Genomic DNA, 24,762 nt, shown 5'->3' with positions numbered 1-24,762 from the left:
AACAAATCCATACTCCAGGTGGAGAGTCTAGTGTGGACTCTTGGCAATATTATTTTAGGAATGCGTCTCTTTAAGCAATTGAGTACTTACTCTAAATCGTGCCAATATGCCAATGCCACCTGCGTCTCTTTGTAATTGGCCACTTCCTCTTCTGCTGAGGGATGGTTGGATGAAACGTTATTGGATACAGCACGGATGTAAATAAAGCATCGTTTTTCCTGCTGAAAATGCAGACCAACTCTTTATTTTGACTGCCCTTAAATTTTGACCTGTAGCTGGCATCGGAAACATCAGTGAAAACCAGGAAACAACCAACTGCAACATTTCACATCACAGATGCTGAAGCAAAATAGAGTTTAGAAAATAGGTGTTTAAGGAATTACAGCAGCAGACGTTATAGAACAAGATCAGTATAATGGATGGGGCATCTGTTGGCTATTTTCAGAAAGCTATCCTTCTATTACCCTCTATTAAAATGATCTTAGTGAATACCTGACTGTTATTGTTCTTTTCTTCCATATGCCCCCACTTAGAAAAAGGTTGGCATGAGGTTACCATTTCTATTCTCTAGTCTTGTCTTCCTTTTCCTTTTTTTTTTTTTTTGGTTTGGTTATCTTTTCGTTTTAGTTGTTTTGCTTAAAAAGAAAAAAAAAGACTGTTTACTACAAAATTAGTATAACAATACTTATTTTATAGATAGTGTTCTAGATGGCTTGAGCTTCCACATATGAAGCCACATACCTCAGAGTCTAGCATAAAAATCTTTAATAATTATTAGTCCTTTTTGTTTGTTTCCTTTCCCTTGAGAAGATTTTGATTTTCATAATAAATTTTAAAATGTAAAGTTGAGAAGACTGAGTTATACCTTGAGATTGTTGTATCCGAAGGACAAATATTTTTAGAAGTTAAACTATCTCTATTTATCTCTATCAATATCTGTCTATCTGTCTGTCATGCAAATGTCCCAGTATACCGAGCATGCTGGCTGTATGCTATGAAGTCATGATTTTCTGGCTGGAGTGAGGTCCCAGCCCCATGGAGGGTATGGTAGAGTGTTCCAGAGAGGACTTAAGCTACCGTACAAGCAGGTCCCATCCATATACCTCGAGGATCAGTACAGATGGGGAGGAGAAACATTGTTTTTATATGCATACAAGCATGAACATTTTATATAGTGTGATGAAATAAAAGTGCATGTGACAAAACCCAAAATTGAACAAAATTTTACAAGGGGCACTTTGGCATCATACTGCAAAGGATCGGAGGGAGGAAAGACAATAAAGGCCCCTCCTCCCATTGACAGAGTCAGGAACCAATGTTTCCACCTGTTTCTCAAATACTCTTTCTTTTGGGGGTCCCTGAGTTAGGTCATTCAGAGCCTACTGGTCCAGGGGAGCAGTATGATTGAGATCTTTCTCTATACCCTTCAGCTGGCTGCATCGACTGCCAGGTGGAAAGATGACTAAAGCAAAAGGTGGTGTCTTCCCCAGAGATCTGCGGTCTAGATGGGGAACATGATCCTCTAGCTGGCATTTATCAACACCATGCTCTAAACAACTGAGCTAACCAGCCAGTTTCTAGCTGGCATTTAAAGAGAGAGATGATATGAAATAGCCACAAGTAGATAAAAATACAAAGTGACAATCAGGGGTTTGGAACAGATAGAGCATGTTGAAGGACAGATGGAACTCACTCTTTTTCTTGCTTTCTCTCTTTTACACACACACACACACACACGCATGCACGCACATGTGCGTGTGCCACTGTTGCCACCAGAACTATTTTGGTTTGCTGCTTCACACTGTGTGAGACATGAATCTATGGAAAATTACTCAAGGGAAATTATTCTCTAGGGGATTGCCTTTTGAACAAAAAGATTCTTTCTTGAAGGAGTGGGAGGGACATCAGCTTGAGAAAAACAGCTTTAGTCCTCACAAAATGTTCTTTCAGAAGATACGTTAATGAGCTTCCCTTGAACTGTAAATGGCATTTGTGTGCATGTCCGATGCTGAGGGAAATGTCTTGGAGAAATGGGAATGCATGGGACAGTTTGCACAGGTATGTGGGGGACCCCTTCCTTTGAGCATCACCAGGCCTCAGGGCCATAGAATTCTTGTTCTGAGGAGTGATTTTTATTTCTCCCAATGACAACATTTTTTAAGGCCATGATTTGTTGGCTTTATAAAGCACTATCCTCCACGAGCAACCTCATAAGCAGCAATGAATGACAATTCTTCCTTGAAATTTTTAACTACTGTGACAAAAAAAGAGTAATTATTAACTTTTGTGTCTGAACCACCTCTGCAGATGTTCTTAATCAAGTAAAAAAAAAGAGGAAACAGAGTTTTCTGGGGAGCGGGAGTATGAAATATACAGGTACAACAGGGGGTTGCAGCTGGGTTGGGGGGTTGACATGAGCTCTGCATGAGTGCTTGATAAACAATAGCTCCATCATTGGAAGGGTAATTGCATGTCACAGACTAGATGGTAAAGAGAAAGTTTGTGTCAAAATACCTGTTCCTGGCACTGTCTTCTCAGTTTAAGGGTCATGAGGGCACCATGCAAGGGATAGCAAAGTGTGGGGAGGAGTCTGCACCTTGCATTGCATTCAATTAACCTTTGACAGGCTGGAGGCTGAGAGATTAAGTTGATTGACCAATTTTCTCCTCAACTCTTGATATGGGGTCTCCCCAAAACAGACTTTAAGCAGGCAATAGAGTGCAGGTTGATTATTTGTGGGTGATGTAGGGGTGAGGTAGGCCGACACAGAGCATGCCATCAAGTATACCTCCTTGGCAACCAGAAGTTCTTCCTGCTGGAGAACACTGGGCTTTCCCTTCCAAAAGTGAGGGAGCAGAGGCTGCTGAAAATAGGTCCAGCCAGCCACAGTACCTCTCCTCTGGGGGAGGGCCGAGAGGAGGGGCCTGAGACCTCAGGGAGTGGCTGGAAATCCAGAGGTGTGTCTGAAACCCAAACCCAGGGAAATTGAGCACCTCCTATCTCAATCCCACAAGGAGCTCTGGAGCTCAGATGGTGTATTCATTTGCTAGGGCTGCCGTGACAAAGTACCACAGACTGGCTGGCTTACGCAAAAGAAGTTTATCTTGTCACAGCTCTGGAGGCAGGAAGTTGAACATGACTGTGTCATCAGGGTGGTTTCCTCTGAGGCCTCTCTCCTGAGCTAGCAGCTGCCCTTCTCCCTGTGTCTTCATGTTCCTCCCTTGGTGCGTGTCTGTGTCTAAATTTCCTCTTCTCCTGAGGACACCAGCCATATTGGTTTAGGGTAGGCTCGTTTTAACTTAGTTACCTCTTTAAAGTCTCTATCTCCAAATCCAGTCCCATTCTGAGGTACTGGGGGTTAGGACTTCAACATATGAATTTTGAAGGGACACAATTCAGCCCATAAGGCATGGCCCTTCAGAGTTAAATCAAATTGGGGGAAGAGGACTGGGCCTTCGGGCTGCGGCACAAGTCAACTGTGGGATGCAGGCTGGTTCCAGGAAGAGAGGGTCAGCGTGGGGCAGGTGTTCTCTTCAGCAGAGGACAATCTTCTGAGAGGGACTCCTGAGAACTGTCAGCCACCAGCATTGCCAGCAAAGAGAAGAATGATACGTGTTAGTCCTGAAGGGAGGGGGCAGGTATCAGTAACACACCATAACTTTCTCTCCAAGTGTAAAAGGAAACCTGCTCTTTATCTTTGACTGGCATTTCCCCCAAATTTCTCCCAAAATCTTTTGGTTTTTTTCTTTTGTTTCTTTTGTTTTGTTTTTGGTTACAAGGGCAGAGCAGGACATGCTTGCCATGCTAGAATTTAGAACTGCAGGTCCTAAGCCTGTGTGTGTGCATGCCTCTGTTCTATGCTTCACATATGGGGCAGCTGCAAGGACCACGACAGATGTGTCCATTTTGGTCAATATGGAGCAGGCTTGGAAATTAACATATATGAATGAGCCTCTAGCTCAAACCAAAATAACTTTTGGTTCTTCAGTTACATGGCCGTTTTTCTTACAGAGATGAAGAAAAGTCAAAAAGAGCAATTGATCAAAACAAAGCAGGAAGACTCTGAATTGTGCTGCCATGGAGTAATGACAGATGTACTGGGTTTGCAAACCCCCTTTAAAATAAAGGATCCTTTTTATGCATGCAGAAGCAATTTCAAAATGCAAAAATGCCCTTTGAGTGTTTATGGATTATAAATGCTTTCCAACTCATCCAAATTTCTCTGGGAACACAGAGAAAAAAAATTTTCCATTTTGTAATTTGGAGTTTGAAATACTAGCTTCCATGGTGGTGTGCACAAGGGTGAGCATACTTCATACTTTCAAGAAAGGGAAGAATGATCTTTGGTGACACTTGACAAGGACTTTACAGTGTCAGAGCAGGAGCTCCTGTAGAGTCTTGTGGAATCTTTTTCCATTGCAGCAGATCAACTGCCAGCTTAGCCATTTTCCCTCTGTCTCATGGGCTCCTATGACCAGACGAAACCAGAGCTGCTTCTGTATAATATGGGACATTTCTATAAATGTTTCTTTTAAGGTAGAATTCCTCAGAAACTGAAATAAAATGTCTCTCACTGTGCCAGACAGAAAAGTGCTCCTGATATTCTCATCTGGCTTATACCATGTCTTGGCCTGGTTTAAAAGATGAGGGTAGAAATAAAGGACTCACCAAGTGAACACTGATTATATCTACTTGCCAGCACTGTGCTAGGTGTTTCAGATACTTTATGAACAACAACTTTACAAACAAGAAACTAATTTTTATGGAGAATTTACCCTTTGCCAAACACTTTACATAAAACATTTTACATAGACATTATAACCACTGTGGCAGGTGGGATTCTAGGATGACCTCCAAGATTCCTGACCTGTGGTGTACACAGACTTCTCAGTTATCCAAACCACAATGTAGGCACTGCTGTGAAGGAATTTTGTAGATACAGCTAAGGTCCCAAATCAGGCCTTAAGATAGAGAGATTATCTAGTTGGGCCTGACCCCATCACCTGAGTTCTTTAAACCTAGATCTATAGGTCAGATACAGAGGAAGTCAGAGACTGGAAATGGAAGAGGATTTGATGCACCTTTGCTGGTTTGAAGATGGAGGTGGAAACACAGTAAGGGATGCAGGAGGCCTCTAGGAGCTAAGAGTGAACCCCAGCTGCTAGTCACCAAGGAAATGTGGACCCTAGTCCTATGATTGCAAGGAAGTAAATTCTTCCAAAAACAAAATGAACTTGGAAGTAGATTTATCTCCAGAGCCTCCAGACATGAGCTCAGTTCAGCTGAGACCTTGATTTCAGCCTTGTGATACCCTGAACAGAGAACCCAGTCACAATGTTCCAGATTTTGGACCTACAGAGCTATAAGCTAGTAAGTGTTGTTTTAAGTCACTATCCCCCATAAGATCAATTCCTCCATTTTAGAGACAAGAAGACTGAGGCTTATAAAGGTTAAATAACTTGCTCAAGGTCACAGAGCTGGTAAATGGCAATGTCAAGTTGGAACACAGGCAGCTGGTTATGTGGAGGTAATTGGATATGGGAGGCCAAAGTCTAAGACAGCCCATGCCTGTCCCCAAGCGTGCACACCTCGTACAGTCTCCTCCTCTTCAATATGCGTGCAAACTGTGAATATGATGGGATAGTCACTCCCTTTATTAGGAAAACAGATTTTCACAGATGTAATTAAGACATTTAATCAGTCAGGATAGTTAAAAGGGAGAGTGTCCTGGGGGGCCCTGACCTAATTAAGTGGGTTCTTAAAAGGAGTCTAGAGGTTAGAGATGGAGGAAGTCATAGACACACTCCTGCTGGCCCAGAAGAAAGAAAGCACCCATGTCCTGAACTGCCTTTCAGGGCCACATGGCAAGGAACTGCAGGTGGCCTGTAGAAGGTGAAAGCTGTCCCTGGTTGATAGCTAGTGGGAAGATGGGGACCTCAGGCCTACAACTGCAAGGAGCTGAGCTGTGCCAACATTCTGAATGAGCTTGGCCGAGGACCCTGAGCCTCAGATGAGGACTGAAGTGCAGCTAAAATCTCGACTACAGCTTTTGAGACTCTGAGCAGAGGACCCAACTAGGTTGGGTCTGGACTTTCAACCTACCGTGAAACTGTGAAATAATAATTTATTGTTGTTTTAATGCATTAAATGTGTGGTAATTTGTCGTGCAGCAACAGAAAACTACCACACTGGGAGAAGGGCAGATTGTTCTCCTTTGGTCCACTTGGTGGGAGAGGAGGAGGGACTAGGGCCCGGGCATTCCAACTTCCTCTTCAATGAATCATTAGTGACTTGATCCCTTTTCTACTCTATTTATCCTTGAGTTACTCATAACATCAAGGAAGCCCCTGTTGTCCTGGTCCTTCACCCTCTCAAAACCTGTCTTTAAACACATTTGATACTTAAGCCCTGAAATTTAATTTACTTATTGGCAGCAACCACTAGTTTATGAAAATACCCCATGTCCAAGCCTGCACTGGTGAGTGTTGGTTTCTCTTTCAGGAAGTCTGGGACTGCACTCCAGCTGTCCACCAGGCTACATTTGCGCAAGATGCCCCTCCGTCAGTCCTCAGTTAAAACAGTAATTGCATGCACACTAGGTCTCTGAATGTTTGTTGTTGGGGAAGCAAATTATGTTGACCAGAATCCATTCATTCTCCCAGTATCACTGAACACAGGATAATCTTGGCTGTGTCAGCTGCCCGGTGACTGGTAGCTATGAAAAATAGATATTGGCTGCAGGTATTCCAAACCTGCTTCACTGTGTCACACTTTTGGGGGCAGTGGATATGAGGCTGAAAAAGATTAATAGAACTTATGTCATCATGTTTTGGGGGCATAAACCCCCAACTGTGGATTAATGGATGTCTTGGTGAGAGAAATACGTCCTCACTCTTTTATGCCTTGATGGGCGAGCTATAGTTGGCATCCATGGAAATATATGGAAAGATTGCCTTTAAAAGGTCAGCCTTTAAAGAACTTTTTTGACCTCAAAGTCAATGAAAGTGGATTTTTGATTGTTGACCAAGACAACTGTAACATAAGACTTTCAACCTTTAAAAAAATTTTATTGAAGTACAACATACAAAAAAGAACACAGATCCTGAGTGCACAGCATGATGCATTTTCACAAACTGAAAACATCCAGGGAACCAGAATCTGGATCAAAAATCCCAGGATCCCAGGCATCCGCCTTGGTCCCTTTTCACCAACCCGCAGCCCAGAGCAATTGCTACACTAACTTCTAATGCCCTAGGTGATTTTGCCTATTTCTGTAATGTTTTTGAACTTCCTAGAAATGGAGTCATCTGGTGTGTGCTTTTTTCTCTTCAGGATTCTTTTATCCAACATTACATTTGTGAGATTTACCTGTATTGTTGTATGCAGTTGTAATTTTTCTATTTTCATTGGTTTGTAATCTTCCATTGTATGAATACATCATAATTTATTTATCCATTCTATCATTTATGGGCATTTAAGTAGTTTCCAATTCAGAAATACTACAAATAGTGCTGCTGTAAACATTCTGGTAAGTCTTTTGGTGAGCATATGTGTACTTTCTGCTGGGTGTTTACCTAGGAGTAAAATTGCTAGGTCGTAGATACTGCCAAATAATTTTCCTAAGTGATTGCACCCATTTTATGCTCAAAATCAGTATGTGAAAGTTCTTGTCAATCTATATTCTTGTCAGTACTCAATATTATATTTTCATTTTAGAAAGCTTTTAGCTTTTAATACTTCCTAGTTCGCAGGGCATCACTGTTGCTGCTGTGAAACTAGTAAAATATGAAAATGTCAGCACTGGGCTGGAGAGCCACTGTACTCAACAGAGTATCATTGAAGAAGATGACAGCTGGTGACAGTAAATGACTCGGGCCCTTTATATGGTGCTTTTCTACTTTGCCAAAGCACCCAGGCTCCTCTATTTTTGCTCTCAGGTCTTCTAGCAAATGTAAAAGAAGGTTTAGCTCCTAAATATATCATTTTTGGGTTCTAGAACTAAACACCCTTGAAAAACATCTGCTACATACCTGCAATTTAGTCAAGTCTGTTTGTTAAAACATACACTCTGAATATTTGCAGAGCTCCTATATGTGTCAGGCCTTGTCCCATGCCCTGGTGATGCAGAGATGAGCACCTCATTCTTCATAGGGTTCCAGTTTAAAGAGGACCACAGTCAGGTTGCTAATTACAAAAAATATTAATGTTGCCTTTTGATTATGTGCTATTATGTTTTAGACTGGGCATCCATCTGAGTTTATTGATAACTTGTTCTTTAAAAAAAAAAAAAGTGAGTCATTTTAAATATACAAAGTCACCTCCATTCCAAGAGAGTGGTGCACACTTCAGGAAGTTCACCGAGAAGGTGGGCCAACAGAAGTTCATTCGGAAGGAGGTAATTGGAATTTGAGTAGCCACAGTAGATTACACTTCTCTAAATAGGAACATTGTTACTTTTTGCACTTCACTGCATCTCTCTACATGATATTCGATGAAATGATGTTAGAGATTATGTCAGCTGGGTTTAATCAGGGAAGCAGAACCCTGTGAGTGATATGGAATAAGAAGTTTATTACAGGTATTAGATCTTACACAATTGTGGGAGAAACTGGGATTGCAAATGTCCAGAAGGAGATGGTTGGCTGAGCAGACAGAGTTGCTGACCGGTACTCATGAAGTAGAGCTGGTAAAGAAGACTATGGACGACTTTGCCTCCACCTCTGACAGGAGCCTGGAGTATGTCAGCAGAACAGGTGGTCAAGAGGAAGGCTGGGTGCTAAATGGAAGAGAACAGGGACTAAATAGAAGTCATGAGGGAAAACTGGAAACTACAGGGACAAACTGACAGGTGTATCTGTCTGTCACTGTGGCAAGCCCCAAAGCTCTTGTCCAACAATAAAACCAGAGGATATGTTTGTGTACACATATGTAAATACATACACTATATGCATACATAGTAAGTACTCAGTGAATGATGTTAATTTTTGGATTCATTTTGCTTCCAAGATATTTTTAGTATTGGGACCAAGGGTATGGGCAGGGAACTGGGCAACTCAATTACTTTAAAATAAAAGTGTTTCACTCTCTTCAACCATTTTCTCTCTGGGAAAATACAATGAGCTGCTCAATTTTGGACCCATGCATTTCCATGACAACAGAACCTAAAGTGCTAAAAGGTAGATTATAATTTCTTACAATATTTTAAAAATCTGTGTATGGTCTATATGGTGTTTTAAAGTGCACTTAATAGCAGAGAATAGCATTGCCAACAAACAGCCCCTCCACACACACACACACACACACACTCTCTCTCTCTCTCTCTCTCTCTCTCTCTTTCTCTCTCTCTCACAGGCATACTCACACTCACACAAGGAACATGAAAATTAAAAAAAAAAAGCCCATGATTTGTAAGTTATCTTGCATATAGGAAAAAATGGATAGAAATGACACTGTTCAGCTTTGTTTTCTTAGAGCTGCATTGAGCCAAATTTTCTTGATCACAGTTAGGTGACTTTAGACATAATCTGACCATTTGAAGCCTGGAGAAAAAGTCAACAATCGTAGGCACAGAAGTGAGAATAGCTTTGGTCTTTGGAAACTCCAAGTAGTTCGACATGGGTGGAAAGTGGTGTGTGTTTAAGGGAAGGTAATGAGTCTGAATGGAATCTTATTTTTTAATTTTAGGAATTTTAATTATGAAGTATTTCAAATATACAGAAAAGTATAGAAAACAATGATACTCACGTACCTGCCCCATAGTTCATAGCTATTAGCCATTTGCCCTATTTTTCTCAAATATCCTTTCATTCTAAATAAATGAGATAACTATTCAGTTAAATCTTTACCTGCCCATCCCTTTACCTTCCCTTCCTCCCAAGAAAGCACTATCATACTAAAGTTGCATGGGACATTCCTCTGTATGTGTTCATGGATTCCTATACTGTTGTATCTTTATGTTTTAATAATTTGTATAAATAGTATTAGAAAATTAATATGTGTCCTTTTGCAGCTCATTTCTATCACTCAACATTATGATTTTGAGCTTTGGGCATATACATGCCATAAGGAGAGTGAAGATGCACATTCACTATTGCACAGAGTTCATCATCTATTCAACTAAATTGATAATTCGCCTAGAGAGTGAGTTGATGACGCCCGTTTTTACATTTGTAGAAAATATTAATGATATGCAGACAGGACTGGACACCAGACACAAATGTAAATACAGGAAAAAGGAAACATGGCTATTTGCACCCTAGTCTTTCCACTTCTGAAGACCAGGTGCTTCCTCTTATAATCCATCCCAAGAGGGTAGTTGCAGGGTCCGCATAGTCTTTGATGATTACGACACAGAAGTCCAGTTACTGCCCAGGAAGAAGACCAGCTTAGAGGAGGTCTAGACTTGCGCAGGGAATAGGGAACCAAATCTCAGCGTCCATCAGGCAACCCAGGTGATTTCTCCTCACCTAGCTCCACCCCCCACCTCACCCCTGTAGATCTTCTCTCCTACCGGGAACTGCGGGACGTGGCTGTCAGGATCTGTAGCCCACAGGTTGGGAGGGCTGAGGGATTGGGTCCTTTCTCATCCTGCCATGTGCACAACCCCTTCCATTCCTACTGCCCTGAGAAATGTTTCACTCGATGTTCTATTCAACTTGCCAGTTGCAGTTTGATATATTGAGTGTTCACTTTTTTTTAACATTGTTAAAATGAAGGAATTAAAAGGGTATTTATTTTCAGGACACAAAATTGAGTCATTGATTTAATATCAGATATACGTGAGCAATTATGTTTATTCCATCTCTCTTCTCTGTTTACCACGTTACTCTCTGAGTGTTTCACAGAAACTCCTTACATGCAGAAGCACTCTCAAAACAGAAAAAGGGGACTATGTACACATTTTACTTCTGAGGTGGCATTTACTTAATAATATCTACCAAATTAAATGTTATATTGACCTTGTGTCACTGTCAACTAATTATATTTTATTTCTGTTGCATTTCCAAGTATGTTAAGCTAAAAGCAAGTGACTTCATGCAAATTAAACTGCGTAGAAGCTTTTTAGGCCATGTTCAAATATTAACAGGTTTGATAAATATATTTGTCTAACAAGAGTAGGAAAAAGAGCTCTTTGTTTACTGACACACTTTATTGTCATTCTGCTGTATACCTCTTGTGTGGCTGTTTTATAGGACATAAAGTCTAGGTATCCTGTCAAAATCTCAGATCTTATTTATAGCTTGCTGCAAAGTGGCTTATTGTCATTTATTACTTCTTATTTGATTTATATAACATCTTACCACTGAAAAGCCGGTGGGTTTATTTATTGCAGAGTACACACACACACACACACACACACACACACACTCTTGAACTTCACTCGATGCTGTGATCTAGTTAGCTGTATAGCACCAAAAATTTGTATGAGGCTGTTCCGTTTGGGTTTTTTTCTGAGATCGTGTTCTGGGAAGGCACTTTGAGTGTTTATTATTTGCCTCTAGGTGGATCGGATCATCTTCTGTGTCTTCTTAGAAGTTGACTTCAAAATCTACAAAAAGAAAATGAGCGAGTTTTTCCCTGTAGGTGAGTAAAGCCATTTGTTTCCTTTGGAATTGAGGATTGAAGGAGTGGAGGCATCACTTGTATTTCTCCAGGACTGCTGCAGATGTGACTTCCACACACCAGTCACCCCAGCAACTTGTATTACCATTTCTAAGAACTGAACAAGGTGACAGAGAACCTAGGCTCTATACCTCTCTGTCTCACAAGGTCATTGTGTTGTCTTGGGGAAGTCAGTTCATCTCTTGGGTCACAGGTCTTCACATCAAAAGTGAGAAGCTGGACCAAATAACTTCTAAAGGCCCTTCCTCTGGCCCTAAATTGCATGATCTGTGATTCCTTTTCCATCTTGTAAGTTTTCCAGGCTTTGTGCCAACATCGACCATGTGACACACCTTTGTTGGCAATTATGAGGAACCTGTTTATAATAGTAGTCAGAATTCAAACTGTTCCTGCATTCCCCAAGTACACCAATTTTCTCACCCCTGATTGTAATGACCACAACAGCACTTTCTAGGACAATCAGAACGGTAGCCATCCACCTCATTCCACACTTCTTTTTAGAATGTAGTAGAAACCTCAAGGTTATTGAAGAAGCTTGAATTACGGATTTACATTGACTGAATGTGCCATTGGCTGGATTTGGGTAATTTGAATATCTCTCCCATTCTTCCTCTTCCAGACTATTAAGGCTGAGGCTTGTTTAATGCCTTGTTATTTTTATGGTGCCGTAAAAGTCACAATGCCCAGAATGCTTTTCTTAGCCATGGTAAGAATTGCTTCCAAGAAATTTCAAGCTACTGTGAGCATTGTTGGTGCCTAACTTTCACAGAGCTTTCTTTTGAGGCTTCCATCTCCACTTGAAGTGGCCTGACTCTGGCAGGCAGAAAGGAGGGAATGAAGGGTGCTGGTGTATTCTCACCCCCCTAAATAGCCTCTAAAAGCCAAGCGATAAAGAGGATGCTCTGGCTATAGATCGGAGTAGGATGCGGTAGCTGTTGAGAACACCTGCAGAAAACCAATGGAGATGTGCAACTCTGTGCATATGCTCAAAGTTCTAAGTTCTTCTGGGTAATTTGAAGTCCTCTCCGATTTTATAATTGAAAGGTGAATCTGCTAAATGCATTTAATTTTGGTCTTTAAAGTGTTTCCCTCACTGAAACATAATGTAAATTCCTCAAAGGCTCCCATGTGATGAATAACAGGGTTTGGTTTGTGATCTTGTCTCCTTTCTCTTCCTCCTCCTTTTTTCACTTTTATTCCATTTTTAAGCAATTAAGTGTTTCACAGAGTGCAAAGCACATAATAGCTATTTAACAAGTAGTTGTTGAAACGAGTTGAATTTAATAAATTCTTCCTGCCGTAATCTGATGGCTTTTTTTTTTTTTTTTTTCCTGTTTCATTCTCCTGGTTCATCTTTTCTCTTGATTTCCTTTATGTAATCACAGTGAGCTGATAGGTGCCTACATTTTTAAGTATTCTTAAAAGAAAGTATTCATTATGTAAAAAATGTGACTTGCTGTGGTGTGTGATGCAAATATTCTCATGTCTTGTCAATATAGCAGCATAATTTATAAGATTTTATAAATTTTAGACCCTTGAGATGTTTGGAAATAATGACATCATATTTGTTTCCATATCTTCTTAAATGAGAACTGGTTTTCACTCTAGCATATGATAAAAAATAATTGCACATTTACGATCCATTGATAATGAAACAAATCTTTCCATCAGCTGGTATTTCCAATGATACAGAGATAAAAATCACACTGAAAATGTTTAAAAATGAGACACTTTTAAGGGTCTAGAATATATTAATAACTGTGCAAACAAATTATTGTTTGAAAAATTACTACTTAAAATACATCTAAAAATGCATCTCAGTACTAGTGAAATAATGATAAAATCATCCTCGGTTTCACATCAATGCTTTGAAGCATGCCACACTCATAAAATTATTTCAAGTGCATATTTATAATAGTAAGTATATTTTTAAACTAAATGTTAAAACCCTCAAAAATTGTGGAGTATTTCTTTAATGTTGAGGCATCATCCATTTGCAAATGTTAACGATGCAAAATAAAGGTGATGGAATATATGTGGCTGCTAATACAGATGATATACATTATCGGTCCTTAATCTGAATTTATGGTTTATTCATAACAATACCATCTTTGATTAGAATATAATTTTTCTGACCTGTCATATATTCCCCCAGACTGACTTATTCAGAATATCTCTAACTAGTGTTCATAAACCTTCCCAAAGCAGTAATGATAATGCATACAAAAAAGTCATTTCATATTAAATCAGATCTCTGTTTGGGGTACTTTAATCTAATGTCTATAAATTTCATAATTGGGAATCTGAGACAAAATGTATGAGAAAACAATAAAGGTTCAACCAGAAGAGATCATGCTACAGATATGACACATACATAACTACTACCTAATACTAATCATAGGAATAATGGCTAACATTTATTTATTGTTCTCTATCAGCCAGACACACTATTTATTTCTTTCCAGGGGCTAAATCAGTTAATCTTCATGATAACTCTAACAAAATAGGTACTGTATTAGCCCTTTGCTGTGATTTCCATTGTTATGGTTTCTTTCTAATTTGGTCTTGAGGTCTTTCTCCCTTAAGAGTAGCTGTAAGCCAAAATAGCCACTCTCTCCAGTAGGCCTGACCAGGGGGAAAGTTAAGTTTGGGTGTGTGTCAGGTGAGACACAATAAGGAAGTAAATCCAAAATGCATGAAACAGAAGAAACTTGTTACAAGTCCCAGAGAGATTAGGGGTGCCATTGGAATGCCAATGGGAATTCAGGAGGTAGCAGAGAACTCAACCCACATGGGGAGCTAGAAAGAGAGAGAAAGAGAAAGAAAAGATCTGTGGGGTTATGCCTTTATTTGGGTCCATGTGTGTTACCCCTTCGACTTTCCCGCATGGGTTGTAGATTGGCTAGATTAAAGAAGACACTTGAGAAGAGGGAATTTATTTACATGACTCTGGTGTTGACCATTAGATTTTATTGTGATCAGCGGCTCTTGGGTGTATTGGGTTTGGGGTCAGTGGGATAAGGAAATAGCGGGCCATACTGCAAACAACCATATAAGGAGGAGATGTTTTAACTAGACCAAAAGTGATGGGGTACATGTGGGTTTCAAACAACTTATATCAGGCCTAAAAATGAATGCTAAGGCAGAAACTACATTAAACAAATCTATAAGACCCTACTTTTAGATATGGAAAATGAAGCATACAGCTAGAAAGCAACACAGCTATATTTTAAAATTGAGTATGGCATCTGTTATTGCACAAGTGGTAACAGGTTAGTTTTGTCAGAGTCTTCAGAGAAGGCTGACATCGCCTGGCAAGATGCATTTAATATTGAGAAAATCCCATTCCTAATTTTATCTCCTGCCCCTCATTTTCCAAAACTACCGTGCTTCTCTCTCTTCTAATACCTGTAAACATCTTCATGAAAAAGTTTCTAAGATGAGTCAAATTGTACTTTACCATGGATTTCAACACCGAATTTAATTCAAATCATCCAGGCAACATGGTAAGTGTAAATGGGGAAGCCCAAAGGCCTTATAGCCTGACTGCAAGAGAAGATGGAAAATTGCTCGTACTATTTTGTTAGGGTGGCAAAAACAAGATACCACAGAGTGGGTGGCTTAAACAACAGAACTATATTTTCTTATAATTCTGGAGGCTAGAGGCCCAAGATCAAGGTGTCAGCAGTGTTAGTTTCTTCTGAGGTCTTGTTCCTTGGCTTGTAGATGGCTGTCTTTTCCTGTATCTTCACATGATCTTCCCTCTGAGTCATCCGTATCCTACCCTCCTCTTCATAGAAAGGCACCAGTCATATCATATTAGGACCCACTCTAATCACCTCATTTTAATTTAATTACTTCTTAAAGGCCCTATCTCCAAATACAGTCACATTATGAGGTACTGGGGTAAGGACTTGCACATAAGAATTTGGGGGACACAATTCAGCCCATCATACTGGTCATCATGGAAATGCAGTAGGAACCTCAAAGGAAAAAAGCCAGCAGTGGTTTTTTTTTTTCAACATTTTCACATCTTGCTGTGAGGTGAAGCACATTTGACTCTTTCCTTCCAGATGTATTATTTGAAAGTAGAGTATAGCAGCTTTATGGAATTATCATATGCTTTGGCTGCAAATAATTTATAGTTACAGTGCACCATTACCTGGCCTACAGCAAATAATATTTGTATGATTCAATTCAGAAATCTCTTTGTTCTTTACATAAAAGGTTTATGTTTTCCAGTGTGCAGAATTTATTATATGTAGTTTTCATTGAATGTTAAAAAAAAAAAAAAAAAAGACAGTTCTTGATCTGGAATGAGGAAGTCATTTTTTTTTTTATTGGAGTATAAGTCCTAATAGAGAACTTGGAGATATTAATTTTTCTCTTAATAATAATAAAGAACTTACAGTTTTGTGTATACGAAAGAATCCTAATATCGGAAGCTTGAGAGACATCATGTTTAAACCCTCTTTCCCTCCTCCCCTTTAGGGAAAGCCTGTTTGCTGAAACGGTTCTTAACTAGGAATGATTTTTCCCTCCATGGGACATTTTGAGACTTTTCGTTTCATACAACTGAGGGAGAGGAGGGGCTACTGGCCTCTAGTGGGTAGAGGCCCAGGATACTGTTAAACATTCTACCATACACAAGACAGCCCCAAAGACAGAGAATTATACAGCCACAAATGCCTAAAAAGTAGTGCAGAGGTTGAGAAGCTTCATCCTCTGTAACCACCCCTCTCTTACCATTCAGGCCACTGAGGCAATCTTTGCCTTTGGACTGGGTTTATTTTGTAGTGTTCTGACTGCTGATGCCTTACCCAAACTTATCTGTCTAGCTAGATTTGGAAGCTGTGCCCTCAGCTTGACCTCTGGCTTCCTGGATTCATGACCCCCTCCTAGATTAGACTTCTGGTTTTACACCCTGTCCATCCTCTATGTACCCATAGATTTCTATATGTTGATCTTGGTTAACCACATACACCTTCCAGTCCCTCCCCTCCTGGTTCTTCTGGCTCCAACCCACTCGTGGTATCATCCGTCTCTTGCTGCCCATGAATCTAGTGTAATGATCCCAGAAAACATAATCAAATATTATGTGGTCTTTATATACCTAATGACTAGGTGTGGAAGTAAAGGCTAATATACAGAGCAAGGAAGAACAAATTCACTAATTATTCTCTGCATACCTCAAGCACAGTTCATCGCTCCTTCAACTAACAGTTTTCGTTGTTATCAATGGTTTGGTGACCATTGATTGATAAAATTACTTTTGAGTTAACGAAAATATTTAAATTTTAACAATCTTTAACCCCTACCAGTATCTAAGCTCAACTGATTGACTCATAATGAAAACACCTATAACTAAAAAAAAGTATCCACTAATGTCTTTAATTTTTAACCACAAAAGCAAAGATATTAGAGGATTTTTTTTCCAGTTATGAAATTTATAAAATATACACAATATTTGTTCCAACTTAATAGTTAAGTATAATTAACAACATCTTTTAAATAGTAACTAGCTGGGAAAACTAATAAGATAGGAAAATAAATTCCAGGATATGCATGTGCTTATCCAAATCCTGCCACCTGCCTGTAAGAGGGAGATTTGCTTTAGATGGAAAATTCCATTTATGTTTATCTTAATAACTTACAAACTGTTTTAGAGAAAGCAAAAGGTTACTTCAAATAGAGGAAAAGCACATGTGCCCTTTCAGAAAAAAACCCAAGTTGTTATCCATGACTGGATTATAGGGTGTGTCTTTGAAAAATGACACTAAGAGGAAGGGGCTACTTTGTGAGAGTCTTTGAATGCCTCACAGGAAGCTTAGGTGTCCTTAGTGGAGTCACTAAGGGTTTAGAGCTGGGAGTGATGGGGTGGAGCAAGCTGGTTGACTACAAGACCCTACAGCTCATCTCTCCCACACAGACACACAAAACAGCGAATAAACTACAGTTGGATGAAAATAATGAAAGGGGAGCACTGGAACACATCAAAGGAGTAATACAAATGCTAGTGAACACAGACACTCAGGATAGCCACACAGAAAGTGGGAGAAAACACCCAGCTTCACCAACCCTTCCCCCAGCCAGGAGCAGCAGGGAACCAGGAGGAACTTCTCCCTGTGGGGAAAATGTAAGCAAGAGGAACCCAGCAGTCTTCATCAACACCTTGGACACCTACCGTCCTCACCACTGGGGACCCTGGCAGCCCACACAGGCACCAAGCCCAGCTGACGGCGCTTCCTGGAGTCCACGCAGTTGTGCTCACCCAGAGGAGCCGACACTGTGGTGTGCATGGCTTCCGTGCCATCTTGGAACTGAAACTGCTAGTGCTAGACTGTGTCTTACCCCAGGGGTAAGTGACACCCTTTCATCCCAGAGACTAAGCTGCCACTGAATTGACTTCCCCCAGCGCAGCTGAAAGCAACTGTTACACCCCACCCCGAGGGACTAGGCAGTGGTGGAAGCACCCCACCCAACCCTCCCAGTTGCTGCGGTGCCCCTCCCCTCAGACTGGAACAAAAGCTGCAAAGCTGCAAAGCTGCACACTACCTCTGGGGAAATTTTTAAGTCCTTGCTGCAGGGAAAAGGTAGATGTGGGAGTGGGCAGTAGTCTCCCCTTGTGCTGTGGACACCTGCAATCCGAGCTACAGGGGAGCCATGCAGCCCTTGTGGGCCATGAGCCCAACGTGGGGAGCAACTGGGAGCCGATGTGACTGTGTTGGTCCAGAGAGGGAGTTCAGACTAATCCCCCAGAGCCCCCAAGTCATGGACTGCCACAGCAAATCTCCATTTTGAGATCTTAGCCAACACTCAGGTGCATTTTGCCCTGGAGCCAAATAGCCCTGGCATCTCCCAACTCTAAGGCCCCCTTATCCCAGCATGAATCTGGCACCCAAGCCTGCACAGCACCCTGCATCCCCCAGGAACAGGCAGTCCAGTGCAGTGGCCAGTGGCACTGAACTCTTCAGTGGAGTACCCATGTACCTCTCCTAGGGGCTAAGAGTTCCACCTGCAGTTCCAATGAGCCTGTCCAGGGCCACCCACCCCAGGTGGGGAGCTGCAGAGTGACCCAGCATCCATCTTGTGTGACCTTGTGTGAGGCAGCCCACTCCAGATGAGGAGCTACAGAGCCAGAGAGATCACTCTGACTGATCTGGGCCTTCAGGTGGTCCTGTTCTCTTCAGTGCAGCACCTGTACACCTCTCCCAGGGGCACAGAGTCCCATCTGTATCTCCAGCAAACCTGCCCAGGGCCACTCACTCCGGCTAGAGAGCTACAGAGCAATCCAGCATCTCGCTTGGGTGGCGAATAGGCCTATCCACAACTCCAATGACCTTGTAGGGGTGACCCACTTTAGCTGAGGAGATGCAGAGTGACCCAGTGTCTCCCTTGTGGGTGCAGGGGACCATCCACCACCCCAGTGACCTCGCCCAGAGTGGCCTACTCCAGCTGAGGAACTGCAGGGCAACCCAATATTTCCCTTAGGGTTGCAGGGTTCTGCCCACAACCACAGTGACCTCACCCAGAGTAGCCCACTCCAATATTGGAGCTGCAGAGCACCCCAGGGTCTCATTTGGGGGTGCAGGGTCCCTCTCATGACCTCCCTCAGAAACCTTGCTCACAGTGGCCACTCCCACTGAGGAGCTGCAGAGTTCCCCAGAACCTCTTTTTGGGGGGACAGGGCCCAACCTGAAGCTCCGGTGACCCCACCCAGAGTCACCCACTTCTGCTGAGGGGCTGCTAAGCATCTCATTGACTCCCTCAAAATCCAAGGTCCTAGCCGCAGTCCCAAAATCTCACAAAGGATTACCCATTTAAGCTGAGGAGCTGCAGAGCACCCCAGCATCTCTACTGGGGGCATAGGTGCCTGATCAGGGCACCAGCAAGCCCTCCCAAGATTGGACAAGTCTAATAATGCATACAACTGAAGAAATCAATCAAAGACTACACTACTGTGCTTATCCAAAAAGAAACCTAAAACTTCCAGCCAAGAATACTATACTCAGCAAAGCTATCATTCATAAATGAAGCAGAAATTGTGTCTTTCCCAGACCAAAAAATACTGTGGGAATTCATCACCACAAGACTGGCTCTCCAAGAAATCCTTAAGGAAGTCCTACATCTGGAAACAAAAGAATGATAACTACCATCATGATAACAAACAAAAGAATAAAATTCACTTGTAGAGCAGATACACAAACAAGAAAGAGAAAGAAATTGTATCTTGTCACTACAAAAAACCACTAAGTACCAAAGACAATAAAAGAGAAAGGGGAAAACATATAGGTAAAACAACCACAAAAAAATTAACAAAATGTCAGGAATAAGGCCATACTTTTCAATAAGTAAGATCATATCAAGTATCTTTTCAAACCACAATGGATAAAACCAGAAATCAATAACCAGTGAAGTTTTGGAAACTACAAATATATGGAAATTAAATAGCATGCTCCTGAAAAACCAATTGGGTAAAGAAGAAATTAAGCAGGAAATGAAAAATTCCATGAAAGAAAAGAAACTAGAAGCACAACCTACCACAACCTATGGGATATCTACAAATGCAGTACTAAGAGGGAAATTTATTGCAATAAGTGCTTACATCAAAAAAGTAGATCTCAAGTAAACAACCTGATGTTACATGTCAAAGAACTAGAAAAGCAAAAACAGTTTAAGCCCAAAATTGGCTGATGGAAAGAAATAATAATGATTAGAACAGAACCAAATTAAATAGATATGAAAACAATGATACAAAAGATCTGCAAAACAAAATGTTGTTGTTGTTGTTGTTTTTTTATTTCGGGGGGGCAGCTGGCGGATGCAGGGATCACACACTGGACCTTGGTGTTATCAGCACTGCACTCTAACCAACTTAACAGACCATCCAGCCTGAAAATTTGTTTTTATAAGAAGATAAAGAAAATTGACAAATGGTTAGCTAGTCTAAGAAAAAAAAGAGAGAAGACCTAAATAACAAAAATCAAAACTGAAAAAGGATATATTAAAATGATTTCACAGAAATGCAAAGAATCATGAGAGAATACTATGAACAACTATATGTCAACAAATTTGAAAATCTGTAGGAAATGGATACATTTCTGTACACATACAACTTACCAAGATTGAACCAAGAAGGAATAGAAGACCTGAACATATCATTAATGTGCAACAAGATTGAATCAGTAATCAGCAGTCTCCTAAAAAATGAAAGCCCAGGACTGGATGGCTTTGTTGCTGAATTCTACTAAACTTTTAAAGAAGAATTAATATCACTTCTTCTCAATCTCTTCCAAAAAATCAAAGCAGAGTGTCTTCTCCCAAACTTATTCTGAGTCCCGCATTATGCTAATAACAATATCAGACAAAGACACAACAACAACAAAAACAAAAACTACAGGCCAACATCCCTGGTGAACACAGATGAAAAAACTCTCAACAAATATTAGCAAACAATTCAACAGCACATCAAAAGGATTATACACCATGATCAGTTGGGATTTATCCTGGGGATGCAAGGATGGTTCAACATACACAAATCAACAAACATGATACACCACAAACAACAAAATGAAGAACAAAAATCATATGATCATCTTAATAGATGGAGAAAAAGCATTTGACAAAACTCAACATTCCATATGATAAAAACTGTTAACAAATTAGGTGTAGAAGGAAATTATCTCAACACAGTAAAGGCCATATATGACAAACCCACAGCACACATCATCCTGAACAGGGGGAAGTTGAAAGTTTTTCCTCTAAGAACAAGAACAAGACAAGAATGCCCTCTTTCACCACTCCTATTTAACATCATACTGGAAGTTCTAGCCAGAGCAATTAGGCAAGAGAAGGGAATAAAGGGCACCCAAATTGGAAAAGAAGAAGTCAAATTGTCCCTGTTTGCAGATAAAGTTATCCTATATATAGAAAAGCCTAAAGACTATACCAGAAACCACTTAGAGCTGATAATCAAATTCACTAAAGTTTCATGTTGGAAAATCAATACACAAAGGTCAGTAGAGTTTGCATATACCAATGATGAAACAGCAGAAAAAGAAATAAAAAATGCAATCCCATTACAGTGGCTGCCAAAAGAATAAAATACATAAATAAAAAATAAAGTAATAATAAAAGAAAAGAATAAATCTAACCAAAGAGGTGAAAGATCTCCACAACAAAAATTACAAAACACTGACGATAGAAATTAAAGAGGACAATAGAAAATACAAAGACATCCAAACTCATGGATTGGTAGAATTAATGTTGTGAAAATGTCTATACTACCCAAAGTGATCTACAGATTCAATGCAATCCCTGTCAAATTACCAATGACATTCTTCACAGAAATAGAAAAAGCAATCCTGACATATGTATGGAACAACAAAAGGCCTCAAATAGCCAAAGCAATCCTGAGCCAAAAGAGTAAAGCAGGAGGCATTACACTGCCTGACTTCAAATTATGCTACAATGCTATAGTAACCAAAACAGCATGGTAATGGCATAAAAACAGACAGTTTGGACAATGGAACAGAATAGAAAACTTAGAAATAAACCCACACACTTATAGCCAACTGATCTTCTACAAAGGTTCTAAGAACGTACACCAGGGAAAGGACAACCTCTTCAATAAATAATGCAGGGAAAACTGGATATCCATGTATAGAAGAATGAAACTAGACCCCTGTCTCTCACTATATACAAAAATCAACTCAAGATGGGTTGAAGACGTAAATGTAAGACCTGAAACTATAAAACTTCTCAAGGAAAACACAGGAGAAATGCTCCAGACATGGGACTAGGCAAAGATTTTATGAATAAAATCTCAAAAGCACAGGCAACAAAAGGAAAAATAAACAAATGGGATTTTATCAAACCAAAAAGCTTCTGCACAGCAAAGGAAACTATCAACAAAGTAAAGAGACAACCTACAGATTGGGAGACAATATTTGCGAATTACACCTCTGACAAGGGGCTAATAATATCCAGAATATACAAAGAATTCAAATAACTCAATGGTAAAAGAATAATAATAATAATAATAATAACAACAACAATAATAATAATTCAAAAATGGACAAGGAAGCTAAAATAGACATTTCTCAAAAGAATATATACAAATGTCCAACAAGTATATGAATAAATGCTCAACATCATTTATCATTGGGAAAATGCAAATCAAAAACACATCAGTTAGACTAGCTGTTTTCAAAAGACAGAAAATAACAAATGCTGGAGAGGATGTGGAGAAAGGGAAATGATTATACATTGTTGGTGGGATTGTAAATTAGTACAGCCATTTTGGAAAACAGTATGGAGGTTTCTCAGATAACTACACATAGAACTGCAATATGACCAAGCAGATCCACTACTGGGTATATACCCCAAGGAATGGAATGCATCATGTCAAAGGGATACCTGCACTCCATGTTTATTGCAGCTCTGTTCTCAATAGCCAAGATATGGAACCAACCTAAATGTCCATCAACAGATGATTGGATATAGAAAATGTGGTACACATACACCATGGAATACTACTCAGCCATAAGAAAGAATGAAATTCTGCCATTTGCAACAACATGGATGAACTTGGAGAAAATTACAGTAAATGAAATAAGCCAGGTGCATAAAGAGAAATACTGCATATTCCCACTCACATATGGGAGCTAAAAAAAGAGAACAAAACAAAACAAAAAACCAAATAAATAATAATAAGTTCAACTGTTAAAAGGAGAGAAAACTGGTTACTAAAGGCAGGAAAGGGAGGGTGAAGGAGGAATTATGAGAGGCTGGTTAATAGGCGTGAAATTACAGCTAGGTAGAAAAAAATATGTCCTATTGGTGTACAGTCAACCCAGGGATCTATAACAGTGTTTTACTGCATGTTACCAAAAGACTGGAAGACAGGAGATCAAATGTGCACATCACAAAGAAATGGTTACATTTTGCAATGATGAGTATTCTAATTACCCTCAACAGATCAGCTTACATTGTGTACATGTATTAAAATATAACTCTGTATCCCATAAATATATACAATCAATATGTTTCAATTAAAAAAAATTTTTTTTAAAAAGGTGGGACTGTCAAGAGGCAATTAGGCCAATGAGGGCCCTACCTTCATGGGTGGGATTGGTGTCATTACAAACAGGCAAGTTCAGCCCCCTCTGGCCCTCTCTCTGCCTTCTGCCATGTTATGATGCAGCAAGAAGGCCCCTTGCCAGAAGCTAGCACCGTGATACTGGACTTCCCAGCCTCCAGAACTGGGAGCCAATACATTTCTATTCATTATTTATTACCAAGTCTGTGATATTTCTGTTATAGCGGTACAAAACAAAGACAGAGACACTATTTAACCAAAGTCCTGCATAAAAAGTATATTGTCTTCAGAAACAGTAATTTTAACACAGCATTGCTATTCACATATTTTTTACCTTTTGTAGTAAGAAAAGAATGTTTCTCAAAAATTAAAAATTATATTCCCTGACAAATGGGCAATGGTATTTTGAAAATTTTTACCTGGACCTACTGTTTAGAAGCTAACAGGAGAAAATATTCACAATATCTCTTCTTTATCCTCCCTTTTCACTGATTTCATGTTTGTCTCAGCCACCATCATTCATTATCTTTCTGTCCATCAATCAATAAGTATTTATTATATGCCTACTATGTTCCCAAGGCTTTGATCAATGTTCCATTTAAGATATAGTTCTTATTGTATGCCTAAAGAGGTAAATATCGTGCAGAATATTTGGAAAACAACATTAGCAAGTAATCAAGTACAACATTGGTTATACTGGTTCAGTCATAGTACCCAGGAATTCAAAGGCAAATACGTATGAGGACCAGGCTGGTGGGGGCAAGCTTCATGAACAATGCAGCAGTTGCAGTGATCTTGAAAGGATGAGCAGAAGCAGAGAAGTGATGTTGCATATTGTGCAGGCACCATAGAGAGAGAAGAGCAGTTCAGACTGGAGACCTTTTGAAATAAGGCAAGATGACTATATTCAATTTGTGATGTCGTGACTGAGAAATGTTGACGCTCTTCTTGTAATAAGCAAAAAGAATAAGTCCTTGATTGGGAGAGTAATATTATATATCCTGTATTTAAGAAGGATTTATTCAGTTCATGACTTTGAG

The 24,762-nt window shown here is 40.0% G+C and overlaps 1 protein-coding gene across 1 annotated transcript in view; it reads left to right on the top strand.

The window, feature by feature from the left end:
• The window catches only part of MACROD2 (mono-ADP ribosylhydrolase 2), a 1,973,048-nt gene that overhangs the window by 1,776,434 nt on the left and 171,852 nt on the right, over positions 1-24,762 (top strand). The window contains 1 exon segment of the mRNA XM_063101974.1: positions 11,502-11,583. Within this exon segment, the coding sequence (XP_062958044.1) occupies positions 11,502-11,583 (82 nt within the window).

This window comes from Cynocephalus volans, chromosome 1, assembly GCF_027409185.1.
Source record: "Cynocephalus volans isolate mCynVol1 chromosome 1, mCynVol1.pri, whole genome shotgun sequence".
In the NCBI taxonomy this organism is placed as follows: domain Eukaryota; kingdom Metazoa; phylum Chordata; class Mammalia; order Dermoptera; family Cynocephalidae; genus Cynocephalus; species Cynocephalus volans.
The sequence above is the reverse complement of the archived record's forward strand: the minus strand, read 5'-3'. Positions and strand labels throughout refer to the sequence as shown.